This window comes from Mustela nigripes, chromosome 13 (genome assembly GCF_022355385.1).
Source record: "Mustela nigripes isolate SB6536 chromosome 13, MUSNIG.SB6536, whole genome shotgun sequence".
NCBI classification, from domain to species: domain Eukaryota; kingdom Metazoa; phylum Chordata; class Mammalia; order Carnivora; family Mustelidae; genus Mustela; species Mustela nigripes.
Window position 1 is genome coordinate 130275770 of NC_081569.1, and position 9072 is coordinate 130284841.

The window sequence follows — 9072 nt, forward strand, 5'->3', positions numbered from 1 at the left end:
GACTTTTTCCTAGCTTATTTTTAATTAACAGTATTAAATGGACCTCCTTACAAATCTGTCCCATTTTTTTAAAAATAAAAATTTTACTTATTTACTTGACAGAGAGCAATCACAAGTAGGCAGAGAGGCAGGCAGGGGGTGGGGGGGGCGCGGGGAGCAGGCTCCCTGTTGAGCAGAGAGCCCGATGCGGGGCTCAATCCCAGGACCTCAGATCCTGACCTGAGCCCAAGGCAGAGGCTTTAACCCACTGAGCCACCCAGGCACCCCTGTCCCATTCTTTTTAACACAAGGTTCACAAAGCAAATGCCTATAGGGGTTAGGCAGGTAATGTAAATGCGTTAAATGGATGGGACTGCAGAACAGGGTTTTCCATTTTAATGGAGTCAGAAGCAGCCCAGCTACAGCCAGCTGCTACCACTTTGGAAACTGGGCCCAGAATTGCCAAAGCTTGTTTTCAAGGGAAGCAAGAAATCTGAATTTGTTTAATGTGCAACCTCCACATTTTTCTTCTTCTTCTTTTTTTTTTTTTTTGCATTTTTAAATATTGGTAACTAATTCAAATTAAATACAGAATGAACAAGACAAATCGTCTTTAAGCCACCCTTTTGAAATCTCTACTCCAATGTATACATAATGTTCCACAGTATGTCTCACTTGCTTTAAGCAGATTCCCAGGTGCCATTCCAAATATCCGATAAAATGGGTCTGGGTTAGAACCCAAGATGGTACATTTTTTTAAGCTCCCAGATGATTCTGATGATTAAAAAGGTTTTGGAATCACTGTCTTACATTACTAACAAGTTGTTTGGGACCACTCCCAGTGAATTAGGAAGGAAACTGTAAATACTTTTGCATTCTGTTTTAGCCAGTTCCCTCTAACTACAGCCCTCTGAAAGCACAAAAAGGGCTCTGCCGCTCCTGCTTCAGGCTGTTCAATCAGAGCAGAACAATAAATAAACTAACTCAGGAATCTTCAAGAAGCTTTTATTGGCACAGCCCAGGAAAAGGTGTGGTAGCCATTTCTGAGCAAAAACCTGTATCCCACCAAGGTCTTCAGTGTTACTTCTAACACCCCACCGAACCAGAAAGTTTAAGTTCCTGAAACTTAAATTCTAGACTCCCCAGGTCACTAGGAGGTTAAGAGGTTCCCCCACCAAAAAAAATTTTAAGTAAACTCTATGCCCAACGTGGGACTCAAACTCACAATCCCAAGATCAAGAGTCACATGCTCTACCAAATGAGCCGGCCAGAAGCCCCAAGAGATTCCAAAATTTATATGTCAAGCCCTGCTGCTCCTGTTAAGATCAGAAAGGCAAGAGATAGTCTTGAATGTGCATCCTGTTCTGGGATGACTAAAAGGGCAAGAAATAGTATTTTTTTCAGATTGACTCCAGGTCACTCCCCAATACAAGGACGATGTTTTCAGCAGTCACACTGAAGTCCCTCTCCATTCTGTATTTGGCTAAGCAGCTTCTGCTTAGGATGGGTGGTGGTCATAGAACATGATCATCAGGATGGTAGAGTTCACTCATCAGGCGATAGATGTAGGAAGGTGCATTCCCACCAATGTTGGAGATAAAGAGGGTAATGAGCTCTGGGGGAACGTAGTCAAACACAGGGCAGTGAACGCTGACCTTCTCCAGAATGTCCCCTGAAAGGCAATCACATATGCTAAAGATAAAATCAAGGATCCTGCTCTCATGAATGAGCACACAGATTCTAGGCTCAACAGCACATGCATATGTGCTACCCCAAGAAAAGGAAACTCTGCAAAGTACACACCAGAAGAGATGGCTTCACACCATGACACTCCTGCTTCAAACTCTCCAACGCCTTTCCACAGCCCTTAAAATAAAATTCCATCTTGGGAGAGTAGCCTTCAAGATCTGGCCCCTCCCCCATTGCAACTACACTAATCAGAATTCATTCCACTCTCCCTCGTGCTCATTGCTCTCCAGCTACATGAACATCTTGTTCCAACTGGCTAAGCCTGGACCCAGCTCAGGACTTTTGCACCAACACCTAGGAGACTCTTCTTGATCTTTACATGGTGGGCTCCATTCATTCCAGACCCAGCTGAAAGGGCCTCTCATTTAGACCCCTCCCCCACTAAGGTAGTCTCCTACCACTTCCCGTCACATCAGCCTATTTGTTTTCTTCCCAAAATAGCCCATGACCCGACATATTCTTGTCTGTCTGCTGCAACTGAATGTGAGCTCTGTGGGAGCAGGGTCGATCTGTGTTGTTCTTTGTTATATCCTTAGTACCTAAATTAGTGCTGGATACATAGTGGGTATTCAAAAGATACAAGTAATCCTTGAAAAGCTGTAAATAAATGGATGAAGTTGTTCAACTTCTAAGAATTAGCACCCCAGGTATGGTTTAAGGGCGCTTAAGGCCATCTCATGTCGAGGAGGTGGCAGGCTCACAGAGCACAGCTGCTGCCTTCAGAAGTCAAAGGGATCCCAACGCATAAAGGCACCCAGGTTATAGGTAAGTTTTAGAGTAGGAGCCTTTTAGACCACGCTTCCTTTGGGAGCCATGCCACCAAAATGAGTCCCTACAGCAAATGAGAATGAGTACATTTTCCCACAGGGTTGCTGCACGTGTGTCAAGCAATGTGCAAAGCCACACCGCATCGATGCTGGATGATCCAACCACCATGGCCCCAACAATCAAATACAGGAGTGTCAGAACAAAATGGACACGGACTAGATGAGGTCCCCCCTGCACTCAAAGATGCTAAAGAGAAGTCCCCACAAGAATTATGATAAAAAGTGCAACCTGGCAGCATTTAATCCCCTGACTACCAAAACAAAAGCAAAAGACCAAAACTTATACATGTGCACACATGTGTGCGTGTACATACACACACACACACACACAAACACACAAACACACCCTTCTGTACCTTCTGTGAAAGGCAGGACTTCTTCAGGAGCCACAAACTTATGAAAGGAATCTTCTTCATTAGGGAACTAGACAAGAAAAAAATTAAAAAAAAAAAAAAAAGGAGCGAGATCGATCCAGCAAATTCCACTTTTAAGTATATACCCAAGGGAAATAAAAAAAGGTATGTTCACACAGAGACTTGTACACCAATGCTTACAGCAGCATTATTCACAAAAGCCAAAAGGTTGAACAACCCAACTGCCCACCAACAGGTGAACAGATAAATAAATTGCGTTATGTCCCCCAACAGAGTATTATTCAGCCACAGAAAGTGCTGTGCTATAGCTAGGAACCTTGAAAACATAATGCTAAGGGAAAGAAGTCAGAAACAAAAGGCACATGTTCTATGACTTCTTTTATATGAACTATCCCAAACAGGCAAAGCCAGAGACAGAAAGCAGAATAGGAATCACTGGGTACGGGGTGTTTTTCTGAAATGATGTACATAATGGGTACAGGGTGTTTTTCTGAGATGATGATGTTTTAAACCAGACAGTGGTAGTTGCACAGTGCTGTGAATGTAGTAAATATCCCTGAGCTGTACATTTAAAAATGGTTAATTGTATGTGAATTTCACCTCAATTTAAAAAAGAGACCTGCAAATATATTAGTATTTCAGAGCAAACAGCTTCTATCACTAATGAAATGGCTCTTCTCTTGGTAATACTGCTTATATTCAGGCTACAGAGGACAGTCCCTCCAACGATGACAAAACCGATTCCGTGTTCCGAGTTTCAACTTGTTTGGCATTTTCAGAAATGATCAGCGTGATCGGTGATGGTGGCAATGTCAACAAAGGGCCTTCCCTAACAAGGTCCCATCCTGACCTTACAATTTTGATTTCTCAAAGTTGACAAGTTGTAACTCTCAGTATTTTTTCCTCGTTCAAGACTTCTGTGGCTTTTTCCAGCCTCTAAGGGGTCTAATCCATTAAGTAAAGGCAGCTAAAGAGAAGCCCCAGAGTGAGTAGGTTGAAGGCCCAGAGTTCAAGCCTACCCTTTGGCCTCCTTCTCTGTTGGCTACAGACAGACAGACATACCTGTGGAGAAAGCTTGAACATGGGAGCACACACGATGAGTGGGGTGGAATGGTGTTTTGCTGCCAGTGCTAGAGTGTGAGTTCCTGTCACAGCTCTCAGGGCACCGTTGGCCAGGATTGTCTTTGTGCCAATGATCACCTTTGGAACAGGAAGCAAAATGTGAGTCATCTTAGGGATAGAGCCTTAACTGGACCATTGGGCACCAGAGGCTAAAGGCCCAGGCCTCAGTCTTTTGACATCGTGAGGGTCACACACTAGTCAAGGAAAAGGGATTCTAGGCTAAGGACCACATGTTCTAGCTCAAGAGTGGCTTCCCAGGGCACCTGCGTGGCTCAGTGCAGTAAGCCTCTGCCTTTGGCTCAGGTTATAACCCCAGGGTCCTGGGATCGAGCCCCGCATCTGGTTCTGCTCCACACCCCCCACCCCGCCTGCCTCTCTGCCTGCTTGTGATCTGTCAAATAAATAAATAAAATCTTTAAACAAACAAAAAAGAGTGGCTTCCCAAAGAAAGAATAAATATTGTATGTGATAGGTAGCTGCACTATCTCTTGCTCTTAGCCCTGCCTTTTCTGGAATCTATATGCCACAACTCCTGAGAAGCTAAGAGCCTTACTAGTCATAATCCACTACTGTCAAGCTCTCTGAGCAGAAGGCAGGAACCCTCTACCCAATGCCTAGCAGCTGCCACACTTAGCTTAGACCTATTTCATTCTCTTCAATGCTTTCACCAAAACGAAACTTTTTGGGGCAGCTGGCTGGCTCAGTCAGTAGAGCATATAACTCTTGATCTCAGGGATGTGAGTCCAAGCCCCATGTTGGGTGTAGAGATTGCTTTAAAAAACAAAATTTTTATTTATTTATTTATTTATTTAAAAAAAGATTTTATGTATTTATTTATTTATTTGACAGAGAGGGGGTGGGGCGAGGGAGGGAGAGACAGACCAAGAGAGAGGGAACACAAGCCGGGGAAGTACGAGAAAGAGAAGCAGGCTTCCTGCGGAGCAGGGAGCCCGATGTGGGGCTCAATCCCAAGACCCTGGAATCATGACCTGAGCCCAAGGCAGACCCTGAATGAGCCACCCAGGTGCCCCAAAAATAAAGCCTTTAAAACAAAAACAAAAAGAAGCTATTCTAAGTGAGGGACAATGATACAGGTAAAGGGAAAAGAAATCCAGTTAATATATTAAAAAGGCCCAAGTATGTACTTTCAAAAGGCACTAGAAGCTTTCTTCTCTTCTCATGGATATTATAGGAAGGAGAAAAAAAAAATCAGTATTTTGGAAGTATAATCTTCATGAATTCAACATAACTCCAAATACACCCACCTTGTTGACTCTTGACATAACAGCAAAAATGGCAGCATCAGTCATGACAGTTGTCTCGATACCTGCTTTGGACAAATTGACTGCCATTTCATGACCCTGCAACAGGAAAGAAAGGCCTGATGTTCCAGAGAAGGTGAGAGAGAATGGAAGGCACCTCCAGTGGAACTGGATCTGGAGAATTCCAAATACTGAGCACAGCCAACACACAACTGCCAACAGTTCATTTCTTTTTCTCCTCATGGCAGGTATTCTCTGGCATGCTGCAGAGAAGCCCAGGAGAAGCCAATAAATGTTGAATTTTCCACAGGAGCACTAGGGCAGCCACAAAACTGGAAATACCGCTTGCTTGGGTAATTAGGGAGCACTGACAGGATAGCTCCTGGCTCATTATTTTACGACCTCCTGCATCCTTACATATTGCCTTTCTAGAGACCTATTATTTATGTAGAGACTGAGTGAGGTCAGCCCAAGCATCAGTCATCCCCAAGATAATTTACTCTTTTGATTCCTAAGAGAAACCAATGCCTTTCTTTTCTTTGACCCAGCATTTCCCCTAACCTTCCTAAGCCAATGTTTAAGAATGTTGACAAGGTTGAGCAACTTGAAAATTCCCTTCATGCTTTCCTTTGTCTTCTCAATGTCTTACTTATCAATTCAAAGGTGGCATGGGAGCCCATCTATCACTTCTTTAGTTCCTCCTCCTTTTTCATTTTTCTTAGCAGCTGCAGCAGTCCCCCTACCTGACAGAAAGGAGCACATTCTGCCACAATGACATGGAATTTCCTCTTCCGGGCAGCCTCTTTGAGGAAGGCTTCTACTGTCCGGGAGAAGCCAATGGTCATGATCACCTCATTGGAGTGGATGTGCTCCAGAGCCTGGGCGGCAATATTCTCTGTAGTCCCTTCTGCAAACAGTCGGTATGGCAAGGGAAATGTGAAACTGCCGTGCCACAACACAAGACAAACGTGATAAAACATGGAAAGAGACAGGTGCCCTTCTCACAGACGGCCCATGTAGCAGACATGGGAATCACAGAGTGAGGGGACTTCATGTGAAGGTCACCTTTTCTCAAAAGTCCCGCTCCTCTGCGACCTTCTACTTCCCGAGTTCTCAGTCAACCCTTCCCCAATGACACCAGCTCCTTAAAATCCATTTTGAACACAATAAATTCAGGTAAAAAGTGGTCCAATTTGGGAAACTGTAAAAAGAACTAAAAGAACTCCTCTAAAAGGTAGCCGCAACATGCCCACCTGAAAAGGAAGCCACAGAAGAAAAACAGGGGAGGAATTTGGAAGTAGCAGGGCCAGACACACAGACCCAGCTTCTTCCTCCCTTGGGGAACTCTGACTGCAATGAATCTACGCAGGTCTCCTGGGTCATAATGACAATGGGAATGGCAGTGGTGCATTTGTGCATATAAAAATTCAGGAGGTAATTCAGGGAAGAAGAGTCTGTCATCTGTGGTTTTAGGGAGTTCATCTTTAAAATGCAAATAAAGCTCTGTCCTAACAGTCCCAGCAGTAGTGGACCTGCAGTCTACAAAGGGCTGGTCTGTAAGGAAAGGCAGAGAGGGCTATCTTAGCCCTGCCACCTGTTCCAACCCTTTCTCTTAATCGGGATGGAAGACAAAGTTCAGAGAACCACAGACTGGTTATCTCCTCTCTCTGCGATTAACAACTTCCCGGGTCTTCTCTTCCCTCATCTGCCTGTAACCTGTCCTGTCCATCAGGGATCAGGACTCTTACCGAGTTCCACAAGAAGCTCATTAATTGCCTCAATGATGTTGGACTGGAGTTGGGCATAAGGGGAGCTGAAATCCTCGCTCAGGCCTTCGGATGTCAAGAGTTTGTGCAAGGACTCCTGCTGATCGCTCTCATCGCTGCGTCCATGGAGTCTAGGGAGGCAACAAGAGCCAAACAAGGAGGTGGGCGGAGACGCAGTCATTTAAATAACAGGAGCTGCTCAGCTCCACCAAAGGCTTCAAGCAGGGAGAGGGGCTTGTGCAGAAAGGCCCACATCCTGACCTGCCATACTCCTCCCGGATGATCCTGAGCACCCTCCGCACCATGTTGCCCACCGTGGTCTCTGAGGGCTGCGCAGCCGTCATCCTCCGGCCTTCTCGGCGGATCAGTTCCATCAGCTCCCCTGCAGACCGAAGGAGACAGAGAGAGGGCACCAGCGCGATGAGGCCCGGGCGACTCTCCGCTTGAGGACCGGGGTCAGATACGCGGTAGAGGAACGCGACAGAACTAGACCTGCCTTACCTGCGTTGCTCCAGCGGTGGTCGGTGATGATCCGGCGCAGCAGCCCCAGGGTCTCCCGAGCCATGTCCTCGGAGCTGCGCCGCCCGCCGTCCCGCTTCAGGGCCTCCACGAAGCTCTCGATGCTCTCGTACAACTCAGAGCCCCTAACCGCGGCTCCCGGCATCTTGAAAAGAGCCGCCTCGCCGCCGGAATCCACACCTGTACGACCCCAACCCTTGCACTTCCGGGGCAAATGAAGTCGCTTTCCGCTCCGCAAGGAAAACGCCAGTCGGTGGGGCCGCAGGCCACGCCCCTCGGCGTCACGTCCCGCCCCCTCCATCTGCCGAGCCAATCAGAAGCTAGGAGTTCGAGTTACTTAGTTACCGCAGAGTGACCCCGAGTCACCGAGGCTGGAGGACCGGAAGTGGCCTTTCGTGGCTCTACTGACGCTGAACAGAGGTGAGCGGTGAGGGACCGTGAGAGAGGCTAGTCTCGTTGCTATGGAAACAGCCAGTCTCGGGCCCCTCCCTACCCCCCAAGACCCGAGGCTGCGCTGCACAAGTTGCCAACCTGGGTCTGGTCCCCAAGCGAACACCCGCACTCCTGATAAACGCTCAGAGTGCGGGGCCAGGACCCTCTGCACCTTGGGCAGACGCGCCATCATAATGCTCTTATACTCCATGGACCTGGTTCGTTTGCACCTGTGTGTTCCTAATAGCTTCGGCTCCCCGAGGGCGGGGACCGTACCTTTTTTGCCTTTGCAGTCCCAACGCCTCGCACACCTAATGTAAGACAGGAATCAGGGATGAGGAGACCGAATACTCCCCAGTAAGGAGATTCACAGGGGGAGCTCACATGGGAGCAAAGACGATGTCCTTCCATTTGGACAGACTGCAGAGGCTGGGAGCATAACATAATACCAAGAGCTACTGCTGACTTAAAGTTCACTAGGTCTTGAGCACTGTGTGTGAATTATCTCATCTATTGCAATTTATGAGGTAGGTCTTATCCTCATTTTACAGGTTAGAAAACAGGCACAAAATTTAAGCAGTTGGTAAGGGGATGCGTTCGTATTTAAATCTCCATCTGTCTGAATCCAAAGTCTGTTTATAAAGAGAATCCCTGTTTCTTTAAGTTCTTAGACTCTTTGGACACATACATTTTTTTTTTTTAAGATTTTAGTTATTTATTTGACAGACAGAGATCACAAGTGGGCAGAGAGGCAGGCAGAGAGAGAGAGGGGAAAGCAGTCTCCCCGCTGAGGGCTGGATCCCAGAACTCTGAGATCATGACCTGAGCTGAAGGCAGAGGCTTAACCCACTGAGCCACCCAGGCACCCCAGGACACACACATTTTTAAGACATTTGTTACAATTGGGGCGCCTGGGTGGCTCAGTGGATTAAGCCGCTGCCTTCGGCTCAGGTCATGATCTCAGTGTCCTGGGATCGAGCCCCGCATCGGGCTCTTTGCTCAGCGGGAGTCTGCTTCTCTCTCTCTCTCTGCCTGACTCTCC

At 46.9% G+C, this 9072-nt stretch overlaps 1 protein-coding gene across 1 annotated transcript; it reads right to left on the bottom strand.

The window, feature by feature from the left end:
• Nucleotides 1-970: 970 nt before the first annotated feature.
• On the bottom strand, nt 971-7829 carry EIF2B2 (eukaryotic translation initiation factor 2B subunit beta). Its single transcript, XM_059373725.1, has 8 exons — nt 7581-7829; nt 7341-7461; nt 7062-7210; nt 6057-6220; nt 5317-5412; nt 3992-4129; nt 2912-2978; nt 971-1651 (listed from the first exon to the last, which is right to left on the bottom strand). The coding sequence occupies exons 1-8, from the start codon at nt 7741-7743 to the stop codon at nt 1494-1496; spliced, it is 1056 nt and encodes a 351-aa protein (XP_059229708.1). The 5' UTR covers nt 7744-7829; the 3' UTR covers nt 971-1493.
• Nucleotides 7830-9072: the final 1243 nt, after the last annotated feature.